Source organism: Panthera onca, chromosome B2 (assembly GCF_046562875.1).
Source record: "Panthera onca isolate mPanOnc1 chromosome B2, mPanOnc1 haplotype 2, whole genome shotgun sequence".
NCBI lineage: Eukaryota > Metazoa > Chordata > Mammalia > Carnivora > Felidae > Panthera > Panthera onca.
Window position 1 is genome coordinate 136608496 of NC_138343.1, and position 23967 is coordinate 136632462.

Genomic DNA, 23967 nt, shown 5'->3' on the forward strand with positions numbered 1-23967 from the left:
CCTATTTCTCCTATGACTGCATGAATTACAGTCTCTGAATGGCACAATTCTAATTTTAAATGCATTTTCTCTCTTTATAAAATGAACAGCTGAAAACATTTTGTTCTTATGCTGTGAAATACACATTCAAAAATAACAGGTTTTCATTTTCAGGCTTTCTCCTTTAAATTCCACTATTCACACTGCTTATAATTTATATAGGAAAAATGTAATAATGATTTTATATTATAAGCATATAAATAAAATTATTCAGAATAAAGTGAGCTACACTGAAAACTAATCAGTATGATAAGAATCAAAATTATTGTATTAGCTATATATATATATGTATATCATTAAATAAGGCCTATTTATCATTCATAATGTCCATTTGTATCCTTTTTAAAATTTTTTAAATGCTTATTTATTTTTAATAGAGAGAGAGAGCTTGAACGAGCGAGGGGCAGAGAGAGGGAGACACGGAATCTGAAGCAGGCTCCAGGCTCTGAGCTGTCAGCATAGAGCCTGACGCAGGGCTTGAACCCAGGAACCGCAAGATCATGACCTGAGCCAAAGTTGGATGCTTAACTGACTGAGCCACCCAGGCACCTGCATTTGTATCCTAATCATGTGAATACAGTGTAACAATGAGGGAAAGTTAATAAATATGTGATATATTCAGTGAACAAATGCAAATGAAGTTTTTCTTAGATTGTTATCCTGAAAATATATAAAGGAAATGAAACAAAGCAGGGAATTTTCTTGAAATTATAAAAATTCCAAGAGATTTGACACATACAAAAAAATCGCATCCATCCATCCATTCTACCTTTACACACAAACTCGTCTCTGCCACTTTGAAGGACATTTTTTCTTGACCCCACTTCTGCCTCTCATGTTTCTCTTCTTGCATCTCCACTGGTGTCCCTCATGCTTCCTCTCCCATCTGGTTGCTCGTACACATGCTCCTGGATGTAATCTTCAGGTAAGCAGTGACCACTGAACAACTCAGCCCATCGGCCTCTCTGCGTCGACTGCTGGTACCAAACTCTCCTTGATCTTTCTTCCCCAAACCTCCTTGATCAGCCTGCCTGGTGCACAAGCCTCTTTTCCTTCTCTCCCGCCTTTCTTTCTGACTGTGGCCACTCGCCAAGCTCAATCCTGTCTCCTCTGTTCTTTACAAAATTTTGTCCAGGTAGATAGGACTCTTGAAGCCTTCCTTCCAGGTAAATGTTCTCTTCTGAACATTGTTGAGTACATGACAGGCACTCAATGTTCGTATTGTTGGCTGAATGACTGCCTGAATGAATGAATAAATGTACTTTTCTAAAAAAATATCTTTGTGGGTCCTATGCCCATATTAATGGCTCTTAAAATGTGGTACATATATAATGGGTAAAGAAAATATTCTTCGCTTTCTAGGCAATCAGACTGCAACACAACAGAGACACAGAAGTATCTTGTGTCTCCATGTTTTGTTCACTGTAGGCACGTGTTAAATATTTGTTGAAGGAATGAATGAAGTTTCCAGTCTGTGCATGATAAAGAATGGTAGATGGTTTTTATTTCAAGAGTAGATACTCAGAATATTGTCAATTTCCTCTTTCTCCATTTAGCAAATTCCTGCTCAATTTTCATACTTACTTATACTTAATCTTTTTCAGTCTTCCGACGGGAATTAAGTACTTCTTTGGCCCCAAGTACATTGTTTAGGTTAGGATGATCGTGTTGCATTACAGTTAGTTATTTACAAATCTGTGTCCCCAGGAACTCAGACAGTGGGTCTTCTTGAAGATAAGGAAGAAGTTGGATGTATCTTTGTATACCTAATACCAGGCAAAGTGCTTAGCACTAGTCAGCAGTAAACATGTAAATCGTGAGTGAGTAACACTCAACAGGGATATGTGATGCTTGTTTGCAAATATCTTTGGGATTCTTAGAGAGACCCATAAATAAGATCGTAGTGCAGAATTTCTCTTTTTATAGGAAATATGAGTTGTTCTGGAAATTTTTCCTCCATTGTCTTCCTACACAAAATAAAGAGATGTAGTCTGGTGGCTATTAACAGTCTAAATAGAAATTGGGAGAAAATATTTCTCCTTAAAATAAAAATGTTTAAAAAATGTTTATATCAGGGGCGCCTGGATGGCTCAGTTGGTTAAGCGTCCAACTTTGGCTCAGGTCATGATCTCATTCTGTGGGTTTGAGCTCCACTGAGACTCTGTGCTGACAGCTCAGAGCCTGGCCCTGCTTCACATTCTATGTCTCCCTCCCTCTCTGTCTTCCATTCCCCTGCTCATGCTCTGTCTCTCTCAACGTGTCTCTCAAAAATAAACGTTAATAATTTTTTTTTAATTTTTTTACATTTGTTTATTTTTGAGAGACAGAGTGAGACAGAGCGTGAGCAGGGGAGGGGCAGAGAGAGAAGGAGACACAGAATCCGAAGCAGCCTCCAGGCTCTGAGCAAGCAGGCAGGACAGAGCCTGATGTGGGACTCGAACCCACAAACCATGAGATCATGACCTGAGCCGAAGTTGGACGCTCAACCGACTGAGCCACCCAGGTGCCCCAATGTTAAGAATGTTTTAATTAAAAAAATAAAAAGATGTTTTATATCAATTTAATTTGTAATGCACAGGTATCATATTTTCAACACACTGATTATAGGGCCAAGCATTATGTAATCAATTTTTTACTTAATGCCTCAACTAGTAAAAGAGGGAGAAAAATAAACTTCTGGCCAGCCTTACTGCAAAGAGCTGGCAAAATAATACTAGAGAATGATCTTTATACTTCTACAAGTTCTATCCAATTGCATATAACGTAAATATTGTGCACAATCAACAAAAACACTTATCAAAAATTACACCAGAATAAAAATGTTCTAGCAATTATTGGACAAGTTTTCGTATCCTATTTTGCACAAAGAATTATTTACATATAGCAACTGACCAACTAATGGAGTCATTTACCATTGTCACTAAATCACAGTTATTTTCTGTGACAGTGTTTTAATAATAATACAAAAAAACCTTTCAGCTAAAATGTTTCTCCTGTCACATGTATAAATAGTTATAGCACCAGTCTGATTACTCTGGCAGCATTCAGGTCACGGTACTGGCCGCCAAAAGAAAGAGTTGGAAATGAAGGTAACTTACTGGAGCCTGACTTAATGAAAAATCGATATGATGCAGTTTTGTTCTGATTGCCCACTTATTTTCAGTTTTAACCACCAGGCAGAAATCTATCAAGCACTTTTCAAGACCACAATTATCATTTTTAAATTATGGTTAAGGTAAAACCATAATAAGCTTTTATTGGGGGGCAGAATTTTTTAAAATTGTATTCTCCTTGGCCTTGTCCGTCACATTTAGATATTCTATAGTGGAACCAAAATATATTCATCCTGAATCTGAGGTTGTTCAAGGAAGGGAACTTCCCAACTGTGTCGAGGGGAGAGAAAGATAAAGATGGGAGAGAACAAAAACGAGAAAGAGGTACTTCACTTCTGTGGTTTCTCCCTTCTATCAGCTCTCTTCAAACTAGGTTTAAACCTTAACTTCCAGCTCTAAGAGGACTGTCTGGTCTAAAAGTCCCTAGAAACGCTGGGAAGATACACATGCCTCTGTGCCTGGCTAATACCCTTGGTAGTTAACTCATTACTGAAACAGACTTCACAGAACTTTTTTCTCTATTTCTTCTACTCTTCCTTTATTTTGCTATGCAGCTCCTTTAAAGACATGTAATGAGATTCAAAGTTCATCCTTGATCTTTATGGAATGTAAAAGTACAGGTTTCCTTGACATAATTTTTACTGACCAGTTCTCTATCTGGGGAAAATATCCTATTCTCTAACATTGTGTGTGTGTGTGTGTGTGTGTGTGTGTGTGAATATCTTGTGTCACTTTACTAGTCTATAAGCATCAACACATTTTTAAGCCCTATCTACCATCTATTTTCATATTTTTATTCATGAAAGGATGACCATGCTTGCTATACCACATGTGTATTTTATGACCCTAGAAACAATGATATTACTTGGAGGAAAAGGAATAAGAGAATAATTTTAATGAAAAAAAGGTATCATATAACTATTTGGCATGAAATAAAAATTTAAGAAATCTTTTAAATCACATTTAAAAATTATATATGAAATGAAAAATGTTGATGCACAAAGTATGACAAAGTAGTCACACTGTAGATTACATACATGAATATTTACTAGATATTACGATTCTGTCGCTTAGAGATTATACATTCTAATTCAGTAGGTGTTTAAATATGAATGAAGGGGGGAAAGAAGGTAGGAAAGAAGGAATAATATACTGTTGAACATCTCCATATGTCAAGCACTATGCTGAGGGCTTATACATGTTATCTCATGAAATATTCATCACCACCACCTATGGGAAATCACCTCCTCTTTCAAAGAAGGAATCTGAATCTGAGAGGTTCAACCATGGGCCTAGATCACACCCCTAGTACATGATTATATTTCAGCCACCTGTTAGATAGGAAGTTCACCACAAAAATGCAGGTATTCACTTAACTATTTCCTGAATGAAACATAAACCTATAAATGTGATTTTTATTTAATATCAGTATGAAAAATATTAACTAATTAGCAAAGTGCCTGCCACTCTACTAGAAGCAAAATATTAACAGAAAACCACTTTTATTTACTTTTAAAAAAACTTTTTTTTAACGTTTATTTATTTTCGAGACAGAGAGAGACAGAGTATGAACAGGGGAGGGGCAAAGAGAGAGGGAGACACAGAATCTGAAATGGGCTCCAGGCTCTGAGCTGTCAGCACAGAGCCCAACGCGGGGCTCGAACTCACGGACCGTGAGATCATGACCTGAGCCGAAGTCGGCAGAAAACCACTTTTAAATGTGAATGGATATAAGAAAGACTAAAAAGTAATAACAGAAGCATTATGTATATAAACACATATTGGCATAGACAATAAGTTGGCCTAATTCATACCGTATCCCTTAATGGTCATGTTTGTGCTAATGCTCTGTCTTTTGTTACATGACTGACCTGAGCTGCACCCATCACCTTCTCTGCTTGGATCCAGAAGATGGCTGGAGTTAAGTTGTCACCGGGCAATGACCTAAATACAATTGTTATCGGGTCCTGCTGCTGAGGCCCAAGAAACACTTGCCTCTGTCTTTCTAAAGATTGGGTCAGTCAGTGTGTTAAGTTCCTCAAGACCATCCTCAGCTCTGTGACTCACTAGAAGGGCCCACAGGACTCAAAAGAGCTATTATATTCATGGTTACAATTTATTACAGTGAATGGACACAATTTATTACAGTGAATGGACACAATAATATCAGCAAATTGACAAGGCTCATGAAGCAGAGTCCAGGAGAAAAGATACAGGACTTTCCAGAGATGAGTGACCTGTTCTCTCACAGTGTAAGTACATAGGAACAGGCCTCATTTTTCCCAGGATGCTATGGGATGTTGCCTAATTTTTCCCAGGATGCTACGGGATGATATGTGTGAAGTGTTGCCAAACAAAAAAGCATGCTCGAGCCCCAGTGCTCAGGTTTTTATTTGACGCCTGTCCCTTAGGCATACAGTGCTTTCATAAATGACCTCAGCTACTCAGATTCCATCCAGCGCTTCTCCTATCCCTGTTTCCCCAGCAAAACCAGGTACATGTTCACCATAAAACACATTGTTAAGATAAATTGATCTCATCAAAGTGTACTCTGGGCATACAAAACACTCCTTTCCGGCAGAATATTCCAAATGCTCAGAGCTTATGTCCCAAGAGCCGGTCAAGGGCCATTCCCAAAGACAGGTCTTTATTTGGAATATACAGAATTTGAACAACCCATGCCTCCTGAGCTAACCTTTCCTGCCTGGTCAGAATGTACCCTTTCAATCGATTTCACTTCTTGGTTAAATAATTTTAAATCAAGTTCATTTACTTGCAACAAAATAAAGCACACTGACAGGAGGGTCTATTTTGCTTTTACTTTGTAAACACTTTCTGACTGTAACAATTTACAGTTCAGTGTCCTTCCACTGTACTCCATGATAAGATCCACATAAGTGACCGAAAATATATCTATGCTTTATTGTTGAGAGTGTGCATTTTCAGGGGAACCTAATTGTATTTGATGTAAAAAATGTTTTGTAACCTTTTGACCAATTGATATCGGTAAATGAAGAAGGCAGACACAGCTGAATGTTGTTGATAAACCATTAAACACAAAGACAGATGACAGATGATAGATAGATAGATAGATAGATAGATAGATGATAGATAGAGCCACTTTACATGGACAACTGTATGCCTATATCCAAAAATAACAAAAATGGTAGCACACTAAAAATATTTTTACCACTTTTAAGTTTGCAATCATATGCACAATCATATGTACAATCATATGCACGTCAAATAAGGTGAAAGCAGCATTGGGTGTTAGGTTGCATTGAGAAATGGAGAAGAGTACAAATCTACCTCAAAACATTACGAGCATATCATCATTTCATCAACAGATATCTACAAATCTGCTAGAATCTTAGAGTGCCTTAGCCTCAAATATCACACAGTGATCAACGAGATTTACGGCATGAAGGATTTAGCTTTGAGCAAATAAAAGGGTAAAATCTCCTGTTTCATGCCAGCACCAACCCGTGTCCTAATTTACCATCATGACTTTTAATCTCACAACAACTGGGCATTCTTTGAACGCTTTTCCTCTTGGGGAAAGAGCTCTCAAAACATTTTATGACACACACAAAAGCTCTAGCATTTTATTTTAAAGTACTAATACACATCCTAAGGTTTAAAATTTGAGGGGCACCTGGGTGGCTCAGTTGGTTAAGCGTCCAACTTTGGCTCAGGTCATGATCTCCCGGTTCATGAGTTCGAGACCTGAGTCGGGTTCTGTGCTGACAGCTTACAGCCTGGAGCCTTTTTCAGATTCTATGCCTCCCTCTCTCTCTCTCTGCCCCTCCTCCACTCATACGGTCTCTCTCTCCCTCTCACAAATAAATAAACATTTAAAAAAATTAAAATTTGTGATTGCTGGATACCCACCGATACCAATAACTAAAAAAGACCTAAAGTAAAAGCCCATGGCACAGATTACTCTCAACTCCAATGGAGATACACACACACTGCTGAGCGCTATGTCAGGCTTGCTGAAAAGAACACATAATCACGGCCTAAAATACTCTGAAAATGGCCTTCTGCACAGGCTGCAGAGAGGTCTCAAGACAAAGGGAAGTTGGCAAGGTGTGCTCTGTACACCCTTGACATCTCTGTATAGAGAATGACCCGTCACTTCTAGAGCCAGACAAACCACTACCTCTGGTTTACATACGTTTCAGGAAGGAACGATGTCACAGGCTGCAAGACAGTATATGGGGAAAAATCCCATCCCAGGACCAGTCTATAGTGTTCACATTCTCTGATGGTCATCTGATGGGTGGGAGCAGCAAGTTAAACAACAGGAACAGAGAGGAGAGTGGGAAGGGAAGAGGGGTTGACCGGCAGATGTGGAGTGAGTTACCTCCCTAAAGATTGGCTAAGAGCCCAACCACACTAAAATGTCTAAAACTGCCACCGTATCTTTGGACCAGAGCAGTCAAACCGTGATTATAACCGCTGGCAGTAGCCACGTCAAATTAATTCAATGTCTACAAGTTTTGCCATCTTATTCGGAAAATCGAATTAGATATTTCCAACATCTCCAGAAACAAGGTGAAGTAACTTAAAACTTGTGTGTGTAATCTGTTCCTCTTTCATCGCCTTCATAAAAACACTATTGTGATTATTTTCCACCTCTGCTTGTCAAAGGTGAGAAGACAGCTCCCATTCTGTTTTGTTTCCTCTGACAGATAGTTCTAATCACTTCCACTTCCTTAATTACTTAATTTATTTCCAAATACGTATCCCAAAGGCAATGACTACTTCTCAGCCCAACTTTAAATCTGCTTGGAAAACTCTGCCCTTAACAGTTTACATGTGTAATCAAATTCTTTCCACTACACAGCATAAAAGAATCATGCTCCCCAAGTTATATGTTTTATTCGGTGCAGAGTTGGGGTCATCGTTTACTCTTCTCCTTTGCTCAGACACCATCTCTGCTCCATCAACAAATCTTGGTGGCTTTCTTTTCAAAGCTCATCCAGAATCCAACCACTTCTCACCACCTTCGCTGCTTATTACTTTGGTCCAAGCCACCAGTCTCTTGCCTGGATGACTTCGACAGCCTCCTAACGTACGTCCTTCCTTGCACCCTTGCCCCTCTTCACTCTATTCTCAACATAACAGCCTCTTTGTCTTCTTGACTATCCATCTCCCGCATCAGGATATAAGCACCATGATGCGAGGATTTTTTTCTTCAGTTTTGTTCACTGCTACATTCTTGGTACCTAGAACACTGCCGAGTAGGTAAACACCATGTTAAAATATTTAATGAATAAATGTATGAATAAATAGAGTGTAGTCCTAAGAGAAGGAGCTTTGACAAATACTATCAAAATGTTTATTCACTTGCATAAAAGTTGCTAGATCTATATCTATGTTATTACCAATGAATTAACAAAGGATGTTCTTTTTTTTTAATGTTTATTCATTTTTGAAAGAGAGAGACAGAGCACAAGCAAGGGCGGGGCAGAGAGAAAGGGGGACACAGAATCCGAAGCAGGCTCCAGGCTCTGAGCTGTCAGCACAGAGCCCGATGCGGGGCTCGAACTCACCAACTGTGAGATCATGACCTGAGCCGAAGTCACATGCTCAACCCACTGAGCCACCCAGGAGTTCTAAAAGGGCTACTCATTTTGAAATGACAATTTTCCTTTGTAATCTTTTAGTTACATATTTGGAAATAACAAATGCTTAGGATTATCAAATTAAAGTAGTTTTAGAAAACAACTAAAGAATTATTTTAGGGGAGCCTGAGTGGCTCAGTTGGTTAAGTGTCTGACTTCAGGTTAAGTCATGATCTCACAGTTTGTGAGTTCGAGCCCCACATTGGGCTCTGTGCTGACAGCTCAGAGCCTGGAGCCTGGAGCCTGCTTTGGATTCTGTGTCTCCCTCTCTCTCTGCCCTCGCCCGCTCATGCTCTCTCTCTCTCTCTCTCTCTCTCTCTCTCTCTGTCAAAAGTAAACAAACATTTAAAAAATTTAAAGAATTATTTTAGAGGGGGAATTATTGCATTTTCCTTTTCCTCTTTGCTTCTTTTTGTCCTAATCTTAGTTCAATTAATGGTCCCACTAAAGGATGTATAAGGAAACAGACGGAGATAAAATGCAATTATGAAAGTGTTTCTATATTATCTTTTAACACCGTTGATGGAAAGACGGTTGAAGAAGTTAGCAGCCACAGAAGAGATACTTTAGGACTCTGAAGATGTCAAAGTCATCATTAGCATAGACTATTAAAAGAAAACATGGAAAGTCAAAAGCGTTCCTTTTCAAGGAGTTTATGAATCTAACGTGATATTTTAAGACAAAATGTGCTCTTACTGGAATGTATTATGGGTTGACTTGCACCCCTTCTCGCCAAGATACGTGGAAGTTATAAACCTCAGTACTTCCGAATGTGATCTTCTTTGGAAACAGGGTCTTTGGAGAGGTAATCAGCTTAGAATAAAGTCATCAGGATGGGACCTTATCCAATAAGACCAGTATCCTTATATAAAGGGGAAATCTGGACACAGACCCAGACAGACTCAGAGGCAGGGTCTGGACGGATGCAACTGCAAGCCAAGGACCCTCAGATACTTCAGACACCACCAGAAGCTAGGAAGATGCAAGGATGGATTCTCTCCAGGGTGTCAGAGGGAGCATGGCTGTCTAACCTTGAGAACACTGAGACAGGAAATTCCCCATCTGAAGCCACCCAGTATGAGGTGTTTTGTTATGTAAATTTTGCAAATGAATACAGAACCCAAATAATGTTTTATGATACTCTTTTTTAAGTTCTTCTAAAAAGTGGGGAAATGCTCATACCATGCCTGAGGTCATCCAAAAGGCGGTAGTTAAAATGTTTAGTGTCTATTCTTGGGGTGCCTGGGTCGGTTAAATATCCAACTCTTGATGTTGGCTCAGGTCATGATCTCATGGTTCTTGGGATCAAGTCCCATGTCAGGGTCTGCACTGACAGCTTTCAGAGTCTGCTTGGGATTGATTCGCGCTCTCTCTCTGTCTGCTCTTTCCCTGCTCTTTCTCTCTCTCTCTCAAAATAAATAAATAAACTTAAAAAAATAAACAAAATAAAATGCTTAGTGCTTATTCTTAATAACCCCATAGGTCTGGCAGACGGAGAAAGGGCTGTTCCTTGCATATTGGAACATGCACTAAACAGGAACACTAAACCATGAGACTAAACTATTTGAGACCTATTTGTTTTTCCCAAAGGATTTAGTACCAAACCATATATTCATTTACAACAAACACCATGAAGATTGAAATACAAATAGAGCATTCTATTCTATTTGATGAAATGAGAAAAAACGTGAAACTACAAAATTTTGAAACCAGTGGTAATGTCAAGATTACTTACACTATCTTTTTCTAATTAAAAACCTAACTTCCTGGGACACTTGGGTGGCTGAATTGGTTAAGCGTCTTACTCTTGATTTCAGGTCAGGTCATGATCTCATAGTTTGTGGGTTTGAGGCCCAGTATCTGTGCTGACAGCACAGGGTCTGCCTAGGATTCTCTCTCTCCCTCTCTGCCCCTCCCCCCACTCTCTGTCAAAAAATAAGCTTAAAAATGAAAACAAATAATCTAATTTCCTGTAAAAGTTTTCTGAAAAACACATCTTTAAGTTGTTTCCTTTGGGGGCCAAGGTGGCACTATATAATGACCACAGCCTATAGATCTTGCATAAAGTTCAGGAATTTGCTATGATAAGTAAATTTTTTAATTATTTTTAATGTTTTATTTATTTTTGATAGACACAGAGAGAGAGAGAGAGCAGGAGAGGGGCAGAGAGAGAGGAGACAGAGGATCCAAAGCAAGCTCTGTGCTGACAGTAGTGAGCCCAATGTAGCTCAAACTCACGAACCGTGACATCATGACCTGAGCCAAAGTCAGACGTTCAACTGACTGAGCCACCCAGGTGCCCCAAGATAAATTTTAAAATGAGAAAGAACTAACATCTTTTTAATGGTCACTTTTTAAAACATTTATCCCAACATAAATTCTTTGCTCGAAAATGGAGACTACCCTGTTAGATCTAAAAAACATGGCCGCCATTAGGTAGGAATTTCCTCAAATTCAAGTCTACCTCAACTCTGTCTTCCTCTCCGTGTTGATACCAAATTTAGGCACATCCACACTCACCCTTCCTATTTCCACCCTGGTTTCAGAGAAGGAGAGATGACTCTCCTCTGGTACAAACCTACAGGTTCCACCTGTGCTCTTGATTTTCTCTCCCACCTTGCCTCCTTGAGATCCTGTATCTCTGAAATGACTTTCTTTCCCTTCTTTTGCAGCCTCTTCCTCCCTGTTAGTTCTTGATCATACCCTTAGTAGACACACCTAAAATTACCCCTTATTAAGACAGCTCTTACCAAACCCCATGTTCTGTTTTAGCTGATGCTCTAGCACATGAATAAGTAATGTACATTCAGTGTCCTAACATCCTTCCCTCTCATTTACTCATCAATTTGTCAGTCTGATTTCTGTTACAGCATGGCTACTCCCCATGGTGGCCAATGACTTCCTAACTGCCAAATCCAATGGGTTTATCTCTACTGAGTAATTTCTCTGTCTAAAACTGGACTACTAGCTTTCCCCCAAGCCCGTTGTATTCTCTATGTATGTGAATGATCTTAATCATTTGCTTGTATCAGAAATCTACATGTCATTCTTCTCCAAGATTCTGATTAATTACTGAGTCTACTCCTACATACATTTCAATGTGTCTACGTTTCTCCTACTCCACCTCTAATGTCACTTGCTCCTGCTCTAATTTATGACAGAGAGAGAAAGAGAGAGAGAGAGAGAGAGAGAGAGAGAGAGAGAGAGAGAGAGAGACCGAGGTGTTTAGAGACAAAGCGATCATTTAATTTTCCTGGCTAAGATTCTTCAATGTCTCCCACTGCCCATAACACAGTCCAAGTTCTCTTAATGACTGGCCTTTGACCAATTCTTAGTTTTCTCTGTTGCCAACCCACTCCTGGAGCCATATTTTCAGGCACTCTAAACTTCTTCCATTTCCTTTACTGGACCGTGCTCTTTCTCACCTCTCAACTTTTAAAAACATTGGTTCCTTCACATATCCAATCCCAAGGCATTTCTCAGGCCCTAGTTTAAATGTTCCTGTCTCTGAAAGCCTACTTTGATGCCTTCCTTCAGGTTTCCTGTGTCGCTGCTTACGCTTGCCAGGTGCTCCTGATACCCTGGCACCTCCCCTCGCATAGCATTTAGCAAGACACGCTTTGCTGTAATTGTTTGTTTCTTCTGTGACACTATCAGTTTCAGGAAGGCATGTACAACTGGGCTGTTCACCACTCTACCCACAACCCCTGGTGTATGACAGGTGCTTAAAAAGTATCTTCTGCATAAAGAGCTAAATAAACAATTGAAGCATGAGAGTATATAACACAACGGTTAATGCCCAAACTTCAGAGGTGTGTGGTTAAAATCTGGTTTTTCATCTACTTATGTGACCTTGAATTTATTAACTAACTCTTAACTTCGGCATCATAATCTGTATGATGTAGCAAACAATACTCATATTTGATTCTTGAAGTGAAGACTAAATAAAAGACAAATTCACTAAGGCATAGTGACGGGCACATGGTAAAAGTTCAACAAATGGTAGCCCGCAACTTAGAAATATTTTTAGCAATGAGTGATGAGAAGCTAGAACTAAATCAGGACTTAACTTTAAAAAAAAACATTGCTCAAAATCAGGGCGCCCAGGTGGCTCAGTCGGTGAAGCGCCCGACTTTGGCTCAGGTGACAATCTCGCAGATCGTGAGTTCAAGCCCCACGTTGGGCTCTGTGCTGACAGCTCAGAGCCTGGAGCCTGTTTTGGATTTTGTGTCTCCCTCTCTCTCTGCCCCTCCCCCACTCTCTCTCTTTCTCAAAAAATGAGTAAACACTAAAAAAAAACATTACTCAAAATCAATATGGAGTAATTGCTAATTGCTAATTTAAAAAGTAAAAAACAAATACTTTCTTTGAAAGGAGAAAGAAAGAGTCTGGTATCTTTCTGAAAAGGAAGAAAATGAAAAAGTCCATGTCTGATGAAACCCCATTCTCAAAAGGAATTATCAGGGATATAAAATAAATGCAACCCACTAGTTTTTGTTAATGTTACATTACATTATATTGAAAATTTCTGATTTGCAATGTTTTGCATAATTGTAGAAGCATAAAGACTTCCATTTGTAAACAAAGCAAACATAAAAAAAATGAACTGATAATTATATCCACAAGTTTGAATAATCTACATCTGTGTACTAACAATGGCATAAAACACACATACACAGAAGATTCTTGAGGTTTTTTTCCCTGATTCAGTAAAGTTTTTGTTTTTTTTTTCTTTTTTTTTTTTCAATATATGAAATTTATCGTCTAAGGTTTTTGTTTTAAGAAGAGTATTTATTTGCGGCACATGGGTGGCTCAGTCAGTTAAGCGTCCAACTTCAGCCCAGGTCATGATCTTACAGTTCGTGAGTTCAAGCCCCACGTCAGGCTCTGTGCTGACAGCTTGGAGCCTGGAGCCTGGAGCCTGCTTCAGATTCTGTGTCTCCCTCTCTCTCTCTGCACCTCCCCAGCTCATGCTTGCACTCTGTCTCTGTCAAAAATAAATAAACTTTAAAAAAAATTAAAACAAAAAAGAAAAGTATTTATTTGAAAACAGATTGCTCTCTTACTTATAAGCACCCTCTCTCTTCACACTGCTGTCATAATATTTATAAAGAATTGTTACAATAGAATGGAATGCCATCAGTAAAAGAGTTTATTATTTTATTTAATTAGAAGGAAATAGTTTGTTAATTTGCAACTGGGCAAAGCAGCCAAGAACAAAATTAAAATTCTCCCATTAAAAACCTTCCCCAAATGCATCTCCATGAAAAATCTTTTGGACATGTCCTAATGCACCAAAGATTGAATGACCTTAGGAGAAAAGAATCGATTTTTCTACTTCTCAATTCAACATTCTAGCTCTTAAAACCTGACACAACTGATTATTAAAGCTATTTCTGGAAATGGTCAATTTCCAAAAAATTGGAAATGGTTTACAGTTCCTGTTTTACAAATGGATGAAATGGTTTACAGTTCCTGTTTGTTTGTTTCTATTTTTTATTTTTGAAAACGAGAGAGAAAGCACAAGGAGGGGAGGGGGCAGAAGATGGGGGGGGGAGAGAGAGAGAGAGAGAAAGAGGGAGAGAGAGAGAGAGAAAGAGAGAGAGAGAGAGAGAGAGAGAGAGAGAGAATCTTAAGCAAGCTCCACATTCAGCACAGAGCCCACAGTGGGGCTCAATCCCAGGTCCTTAGGATCGTTACCAGAGCAGAAATCAAGAGTCCGATGCTTAACTGACTGAGCCACCCAGGTGCCCCTACCATTCCAGTGCAAATCCACAAACATTCCCATGACTACTATGCAAATGCTCTCAGACAACTGACATCCTGCAAGATATTTACAACTTGCATTCTAGGAAAAAGTTGAAACTCTTTTTTTTTCCTCCCAACTTAGCAATTTTCTCCTTTCTTGTTCTTAGAGATAAAATAACTGGGCACATTATGTACCATAATAAATAGGTGAAACAAGACTAGTATCTTGGTTACTAGCACAAAAAGTATTTTCAACCTGGGTCATTTTCTTACCTTTATTGGTAGATTTCAACAGAAAATCGTAGGGGGAACAAACACAACATAGGAATAAAATGCATTTTAACTCTTTTAAGTAGTTTGGCTCTGCGATTATATGAAATGAACCCAAAGCACAGAGCTGTGCACTACAGGGATTGAAATGAATGAAATGAAAGAGGAGACAAGCTCGTTCATGTCATCATGCCAGGACTGAGCTCCCATTCCTTTATTATAAATTTGGAAGAAATACTCATGTGCTTCAAGCCAGACCTCAGAATGAACTTGGGGCCTGTTATGGACTAAATGTTTGAGTGTCCCCCAAATCCATGTTGAAGCCTCTACTGTGATAGTAGAGGAAGAGGGGCCTTTATGAAGGAATTACATGTGTATGAGGTCATGAGATGATGCCCCCAGGATGGGACCAGTGTCCTTATGAGAAGAGGAAAAAAGACCAGAGTTCCCTCTCTCTCTGCCAGCTGAGGACACAGCCAGGAAGAGGACTCTCACCTTGTTGGCACATGATCTTGGTCTTCTCAGGCTCAGAACTATGAGGAATAAATGTTTGTTCTTTAAGTCCCCCCAGTCTACAGTATTTTGTCATAAAAGCCCGAGCTGACTAACACAGGGTCTACATTTGTTGCGTATTTGTTGGACAAAGTAAACAAGCAAACACACAAACAACACATCAAACCAGACTCAATCTGATCCAACAAACTACAAGGGACCCAGTTCTTTGAAAGCCGACAGAATTCAGGTCTCCATGCTGGGAGTAGACTATCTCTTAGTTGTAGAATAAGCCACTACCTTGATTATTTAATAACCAAGAAGAAAGAGAGAAAGGGTGCTTCAGAAAGCTCTGGTGGGTTAAAAAAAAGACATTGAGACAGGTCAAGTTGCTTATTTGTGGGCTATTTTTTCTAGTGAGAAATGTTTGTAGCCTGAGTATGGCCTTCCCTGTGACTGAAAGCCTGGGTGTTGCTAATTGGTGATGGGGAGCCAAGGACCAAAAACTCAAGAAGCTGCTTTCACAAGAGACATAATAAGACTCTCAGCATAACAAAAACTTCTGCGAAAGCTTAGCTGACCACAGTTGTACGTGTACGTGTGTGTCCACATGCGTGCCTGGGTTCCACGTCCCTAAGGTGCTAGAGTGATGGGACCAAGCACACTCAGGCATCACAGAATGGCTTGGGGAACAAGTCTTACCATGCAGCAGTTCGAAAAGTGACACAATGTCCTGATTCAGGGGTCAGATCGAAGATACGAAGTTGACCTTCTTTTCTGTTGCAAGTGAGATATTAACATTCTCAGAAGGGAGCCCATTGCAATGGATTGGGAAGTGTGTGCTACCATTTCAGTTTGGGTGTACAAGTAAAGGTGACCTCAGAGAGACTGTGAAGCCCAAGATATGCAGGTTGCATGTGTTTTTGTAGGGTTTAGGGTCCAGACAGAAAGAGATGGAAATGGGGATGAAGATAGGAATGGGGAAATTAAGATAGAGGCAGTAAGGGGGCTGCTTGGAGGTATAACGGAGGAAGAGATAGGACAGAAAGATCGAGGTGGTGCAGGGACAGGAGACAGGTGGGTGGGGGAATGAGAAAGGGCTGGAAGTGGAACACTCAAAAAAGGACAAAGGTGGGCAAAGGATGGGAAAGAGAAAGGAATGAGTTGGGAATCATGTGGTTAGTTGCTAAGACAAATGCAGACAAACATTGACTCTATACATAGATACTCTAAACCTCTGCCAAGGCAGGGTCATGGGTCAGATTTGATTTTCAAAATGTTTTCCAAATATAAGTGAGTCCAGAAAGGAATATATTCTCAAATGAATTTGAGTGTTTTAGCTATGTTTGGCAAGGTACTACAATGGAGGTATAAATAAATTCAAGATGGCAAGTACAGGTATCCTTCTTATCCTTCAGTTTTCTTTTTTCAAGATGACTCAGGAAAGAAAGAAATCAAAATTCAGAAGAGAAAAAAACAAACAAAAAAATCTCTATTACATAAGATAATAATGGAGCAGTTGTGGAAGTAATAAGTTTCTGGGGTTTTCAAAACAATACGATTGATGTAAAAATGTGTAAAGTCAGGAAAGCACATGGACTTTAGATTCAGGTCTGGATTAAAATCTCAGCAGCACCAACTACGAAGTATATGAAGATGTGTGCAATAAAATAACCTGTGTAAAACACTTGGCTCAATACCAGAGATTAATCGTTTTCCCCAGGTGATAGCCTTACGATTCTAACAAAATAAGAAAAGATAGACTCTTTGCTGTTGGTGTATTAATCACCTCTGTCTGGTACGCAGCACTGTGCTTAGAGCTATTAAGATTTATAAAGAAATTCTGAGAATTAGCATATGCCTTAAAGACTTTACACGGGTGTTGGGAAGGCGAGGTATACAGTTCAAAATAATTTTAAGACATACTAAACTTCTCCACCTATGCTACAGGTTCTGGAGAAGGGCTAAGACTTTGCACTCTTCTGCACTACAGGCAGGAAAACCAGAGAAGGCAGGGGGGAGGCACTGGAGGAGGGGTGCAGGGGCAAGGCTACCACGCTTGGAGCGTTTGCTAGGGGACAGACAGCCTCACTGCTTCGCCTGTGGTCAGAAATGACTTCATGAATGAGAAAGGCTGACACTACCCAGTAAAGGTAGGGCTACAGATATTTAGACGGGAAATTGCAGGGGTGAGCTTACAAAGCAGGGCTGGAAAACAGAACGGAAAAAAAATGCACATTGGTAGAGCCTAGTCCAATAACCAGTTATCACGAAAGTATGTAAAGTAACTTGGAGCAATGGTAAAACAATGATATTTGAAAACAAGCTCTTGGCATTTAGTCCCTTCACAAAGGCCCTTCATATACTGTGCACCATGGCATACATTCGGATTTCCCCTCTTTTTAAGTATTCAGTACATAGATGAGTGTATCCCAAGGATTCTACTTGAAAAGCTTTCACAAAGATATTCAACTCCTATTCAAACATAATTTATGTTTATTTAATTTTGAGAGAGAGAGAGAGAGAGAGAGAGAGAGAGAGCACAAGTGGGGGAGGGGCAGAGAGAGAGGGAGACACAGAATCCAAAGCAGGTTCCAGTCTCTGAGCTGTTAGCACAGAGCCCAGTGCGGGACTCGAACCCACAAACCGTGAGATCAAGACCTGAGCCAAAGTCGGGCTCTTAATCGATGAGCCCCCCAGGTGTCCCTCAACTCCTATTTTTAAAAATCTGAAAAAGTTAATTATAAATTGTAACTTATAATTTATAATTATAAACATTTATAAATATTTTTGCCAATTAGATTAGGAAACACTGTTAACCTCCAAGAAGGCTAATAGTGTAAGGAAATGGGCATTTGTATATGCTCTTGGTATACATTAAAATTGCAAACATGTATACCTGAGGACTATTGACCCACTTCTGAAAATGTATCTTAAGTAGAAAAATCACACATGGGTACAAAGACATATGCCCAAGGACATTAAGTGTAGTACTGTATATAACATTAAACAATCGAAAACCACTTAAATGACCATCAATAGGCTACAGGCTAATTTATGATTTATAATAAGTAATTATATTTTTAATAAAATATTATTCAGCCATTAAAATTATTACATAGCTCCGTATCCACTAACACGGAAATATGGGCTGAGTGAAACAGAGGCATACACAACAGTATCCTGCAAATCATTTTTGTAAAATTGTGAGCGTCCATCTCTCGGTCTGTGAGTTCGAGTCCCGCGTCAGGCTCTGTGCTGACAGCTCAGAGCCTGGAGCCGGTTTCGGATTCTGTGTCTCCCTCTCTCTGACCCTCCCCTGTTCATGCTCTGTCTCTCCCTGTCTCTAAAAAAAAAAAAACGGTGTAGAAAAACGGTGATCAACGTGATGGTGATGATTTAAGGTGAAGATCGTGAGATTTGAGCTGATTTCTACTTTCTTTACACTGTAAGAGGGTTGTTACTACTATTACAATTAGCATGTAACTTTCTTAACAATGTGAAGAAAAACAATAACTCTATTTTCATTTTGGAAAAAAAAAATAATCTTCCCCAATTGATGACAATTCTGTAGCAAAGTAATGACTGGCTGGCACCAGCCAAGAACTGAGAAAATGAGCCCCCGGAGGCATTTACCGCCTTTTCACAGGGCAGATTCCGGGGGCAACCACTATGTCAGAGAATTCTCTTCTCATCAAGGGACTTCTGGAAAGCAATGAAAGGAGATACAATCCCAGTTTACCAAATCCAGACACATTGTTTAGTCTGCTGTCATAACCGGATTGTGAGCCTCTCAAGGCCTGGGTAAGTGTCTTACCAACGTTTTCCTCTCTCCAAAGCCTACCTTAGACACACAGTAAGCAGTTAATTTGTACAATGGGACCGCAATAAATCGCCATGCTTTGTTTGCTTCTGAACTGTAAAAGACGCTTTGGGGAAGTCCCTGATCAAAAGCTGCTCATGGGGTTATGCCTGGAACACTGTAGGGAGGTACCACTCGCAGCAAAGGATCCATTAACTGAATTCAGACAATTGTCTGCGTTTACAAATGCAATGTTTTTTTGGTTCACATGTTTTTTTCAACTGCGTATTTATGAGACTAATTTTATTGTAGTATAGCCATATTGGAATTTGTTTTATAGTAGCATTTATGTTCAAAGTCATTACAATGTGCAAATACATAGTCATCTGATACAACCTCATGTTGGTATGGATAATCTCAGAGTGATTAGTCTTTTTAGTGTCCTGACACCACGGTTACTTGGCTATCAAAGCACCTAAGAAGAGGAGCGCCTGGGTGGCTCAGTAGGCTGAGCATCGGTTTCAGCTTAGGTCATGATCTCGCAGTTTGTGGGTTTAAGCCCCGCATCGGGCTCTGTGCTGACAACTTAGAGCCTCGAGCCTGCTTCTGATTCTCTGTGTGTGCCTTTCTCTCTCTGCTCCTCCCTGCCCACCCACCCCCTCTCTCTCAAAAATAAATACACATTGGGGCTCCTGGGTGGCTCAGTCGGTTAAGCAGCCGACTTCAGCTCAGGTCATGATCTCTCGGTCTGTGAGTTCGAGTCCCCATCGGGCTCTGTGCTGACAGCTCAGAGCCTGGAGCCTGTTTCGGATTCTGTGTCTCCCTCTCTCTGACCCTCCCCTGTTCATGCTCTGTCTCTCCCTGTCTCAAAAAAAAAAAAAAAAAAAGTTAAAAAAAATAAATAAACATTAAAAAAAACCTTTTTTTAAAGGCACCTAAGAAGAGAACCCAAATCCTGTCATAATCTACTCATACTAAATTCTGTGCTCAGGACAGACCACTCCTTGCTTCTTTCTGTTCCAAAAGAAATTGGCTGAATGGGTGATGGGCATTAAGGAGGGAACTTGTTGGGATGAACACTGGGTGTTATATGCGACCGATGAATCACTGGGTTATACTCCTGAAACCAATATTACAGTGTATGCTAACTAACTTGAATTTAAATAAATTAATTAAAAAAAGAAACCAAAATTCAGCACAAATTCTCCTTTTTTTCCTTTTTTTCAAATGTTTATTTGAGGGAGAGAGGGAGAGAGCACAAGTGGGGGAGTGCAGAGAGACAGAGAGAGAGAGAGAGAGAGAGAGAGAGAGAGAGAGAATCCCAAGCAGGCTCCATGCTGTCAGCAAAGACTCAAACATGGGGCTCAATCTCACGAACTGTGAGACCACGACATGAGCTGAAATCAAGAGTCGGATGCTTACCCAACTGAGCCACCCAGGCACCTCACAAATTCTCCTTTTCATATGACATACACATTATTACAGAAGAAATAACTGAACAAAACATTTCATCAGAATTCATAGCATTGACATGAAGAACTGACCTCCTGACTCTAGCTGCCCATTCATTTCTTCTCAGAGGCAACGTCAGCAAATGCCACATGTAGGCAACAGTTAAGCTGACAGAACTGCCGATATCATTGATCAGTATTAGTGACAAGAACGTCAAGAGTATTCCTTTATTACACTTGGAATTCAGTGATTTATCAGCTCCAACCAAGTAAACACAGAACTCTGGGTAATTTCCTTTACCTTGGTCAGATGCGAGTTGATCCATTTGGTGAAAGTACGTTTTTGTACTATCTCTTGCTCATCTAGAAGAAAAAAAATAAATCTAGTTAGGTAACACAGTATACCGTGAAGTCATATCCTAAAAAATATTCAGTTACAAACTCTAGAAATAATCATATTATTTTGTTTTCTAACCCATTTTGCCAATTGTTGTCTTGAAGGAAGGGACAGTACAACTCCAAGTAGACTATTTCCGATTTACGTAAAAATTTTTTTTTTTAATTTTTATTTATTTTTGCGAGGGAGAGACACAGAGTACACGTGGGGGAGGGGCAGAGAGGCAGGGAGACACCGAAGTAGGCCCCAGCCTCTAAGCTGTCAGCGCAGAGCCCAATATGGGGCTCAAACTCACCAACCGTGAGATCATGACCTGAGCTGAAGTCGAACACTCAACCAAGTAAGCCACCCAAGCGCCCCTAGACTATTCCTTTAAACATTATTAGCAAATGCTTCAAAATTTTCAATATGTTAGCCCGATGTTAACCTTCATTCACTTATTGACAGTTCACTATACAATTATACCCCAATAAAGCTGTTTGAAAAAGTTCACTGAGACCAACCAAGTGCCAAGTTTTATGTTAGGTGCAAAGAGATAGAGAGAAAACAACAGGGCATTGTCCCCGCCATGAAATAGCTAGAAGTGGAAACAGCAAGCAAGGGCAGGTGCATAGTCGAGGGTTCTACAGTAATGTCATAAGATAGAACTGTGTATGTGAGGCATTACAGGGACTTAACCAGATGGGGAGTGTGGTGAACACTCTTGTGGTGACCCTCAAAGATCCCACCCCTTGGGGTTCACACCCTTGTGTAGGCAGACTACAGGCAGTACATGTGACTTGTTTCTAACCAACAGAATATGGCAAAGGCAACGGGCCGTCACACCTATAGACATGTGACTCTGTATTAGATTCCATCCTGGCCAACTGGAGTGATTCTCCTTTTGGCTTGGAGGAAGCAAATAGCCGTGTGGTGAACTGACCATGGAGGGGGCCGTGTGACAGGGAAGGGCAGGCCGCCTTTAGGGAAGGGTGGTCTCCAGCCAAAAGTCAGCCAGCAGCTGGGACCTCAGTCACACAGCCACAAGGAAATGAATTCTGCTAACAACCCGAATGAGTTCAAAGGTGCATTCTTCCCTATCTCAGCCTCTGGATAAAAATGCAACCTAGCTGACATGGCAGACTTGTCCGCTTGCTGGCCGACTTGCGGGACCCTGAGCAGAGAACGCACCCAAGCTGTGCATGGCCTCCTGACTTACCAATTTTGAGGATGATAAAAGAAAACTGTTTTAAAATGCTAAGTTTGTGGTAATTTCTTATGAACCAAGAGAAAATTCACATCAGATGCAAAAAGAAGTAGGGTCCAAGAAGGTTTTAATTAGAGGCATAAAGATAGGAAGGCCAGAGAGGGAGGGGCCAGTTTAACCCCTTATTAAGAAAAGGTGAATTCTATTCATTCCAACAACATCTACCGAGTGTCAACTGTTTATAAAACACTAGACCGGATGTTGGGAGGAACACAGTTGAACAAGACATCATTTCAATTCCTTGCCCTTTGAGGGCTGGTGTGCCCAGATCCACATCCCTGGAGCTGACCTCTTCTGGGCTTCAAGTGAGAACATCTAACTGCCTATGTGAATATAAGCCCCATGAGGACAGGAACTTTGTTCCCAATGCCTACAAACATGAGAAAAAAAAAAATACTGTGCAATGAAGGAATGAAGAAAATTAATAACATTTTAATTTGGAGAAATTTTGAATATATCCGAAGAACTTGCAGAATACCATTATCTTGAATGTACTTTAGGCATGCACTTCTAAAACTTTCAAGTACATACAAAAACAAATAATAATACATATACTTTTTCTGTACCAGGCACTGATATTTATTTTCTTCCTCCCTCCCTCCCTCCCTCCCTCCTTTCTTTCTTTCTTTCTTTCTTTCTGTAAAGAACTTAAGAATTATATGGGATGTTTAAAGGGCTGAGTTTGAAAGAAGATGAGAAATTCCTGTCCAGGGGCACCAGGTGGCTCAGTGGGTTAAGCATCCAACTTTAGCGCAGGTCATGATCTCATGGCTCGTGAGTTCAAGCCCCACGTCAGGCTCTGTGCTGACAGCTGGGAGCCTGGAGCCTGCTTCCGATTCTGTGTCTCCCTCTCTCTCTGTCCCTCCCCCGCTTGCACTCTGTCTCTTTTTCAAAAATAAATAAACATTAAAAAATAAAAATATTTCTTTCCATATCTTTTTGGAAAACCCAGATAAAATCTCAAATTTAACTACAAAACAAACTGGAAATACAGCCACTCTGAGTTCTCAGAAAAAGAAAAATGTAATGGAATTAACTGTATCACTCCCTGACAAGGTCCTGTCAAACTTTGCTGAAAGCTTAATTCTAATAATTTTATTTGCTTTATTATTTTTTGTATTACATGTCTTCATTTGAGTATCTGATACATCTGACTCTGACAAAAATATTTATTTTTAGGCCTTTCATGATATGAATGGCCTTTTATATTAAGGATTAGGTGACAACTAAATGTAGAGCAAAAAACAGAATTTACTGGAAACTATAGAAAATAAGTTTTAAAATACTAAACTGACATGCTCTAGTTCAAATTTTAAAAATATCACTTCAACATGTATTTACTTTTGACCAAGGAAGGGTATAAAGGAAACAAATGAAAAATAATTTATTTTATCAAAAATGTGATAGATTTGGCAAATGCTAAGTGAAACAATTAGCACCAAAGCAGCTTGCTGTCACCTAAAATATATAAATTCTGTGCTCTAAGATAATATAAGTCATAATGTCTTAACATCTTTTTTCTTAATTTTTTTTTAACGTTTATTTATTTTTGAGACAGAGAGAGACAGAGCATGAATGGGGGAGGGTCAGAGAGAGAGGGAGACACAGAATCAGAAGCAGGCTCCAGGCTCTGAGCCATCAGCCCAGAGCCCGACGTGGGGCTCGAACTCACGGACCACGAGATCGTGACCTGAGCCGAAGTCGGACGCTCAACCAACTGAGCCACCCAGGCGCCCCCTTAACATCTTCTTATACGCAGTATGGGAAGTGATAATGCAA

General features: G+C 39.9%; 1 protein-coding gene across 17 annotated transcripts in view; it reads right to left on the reverse strand.

The window, feature by feature from the left end:
• Positions 1–23967, reverse strand: part of SYNE1 (spectrin repeat containing nuclear envelope protein 1) — a 470951-nt gene that overhangs the window by 368031 nt on the left and 78953 nt on the right. For all 17 annotated transcript variants that reach the window (XM_078447468.2, XM_078447476.2, XM_078447472.2 and 14 more), the window contains exon 3: positions 20847–20908. In XM_078447468.2, coding sequence (XP_078303594.2) covers positions 20847–20908 — 62 coding nt within the window. The remainder of the gene's footprint in view (positions 1–20846; positions 20909–23967) is intronic.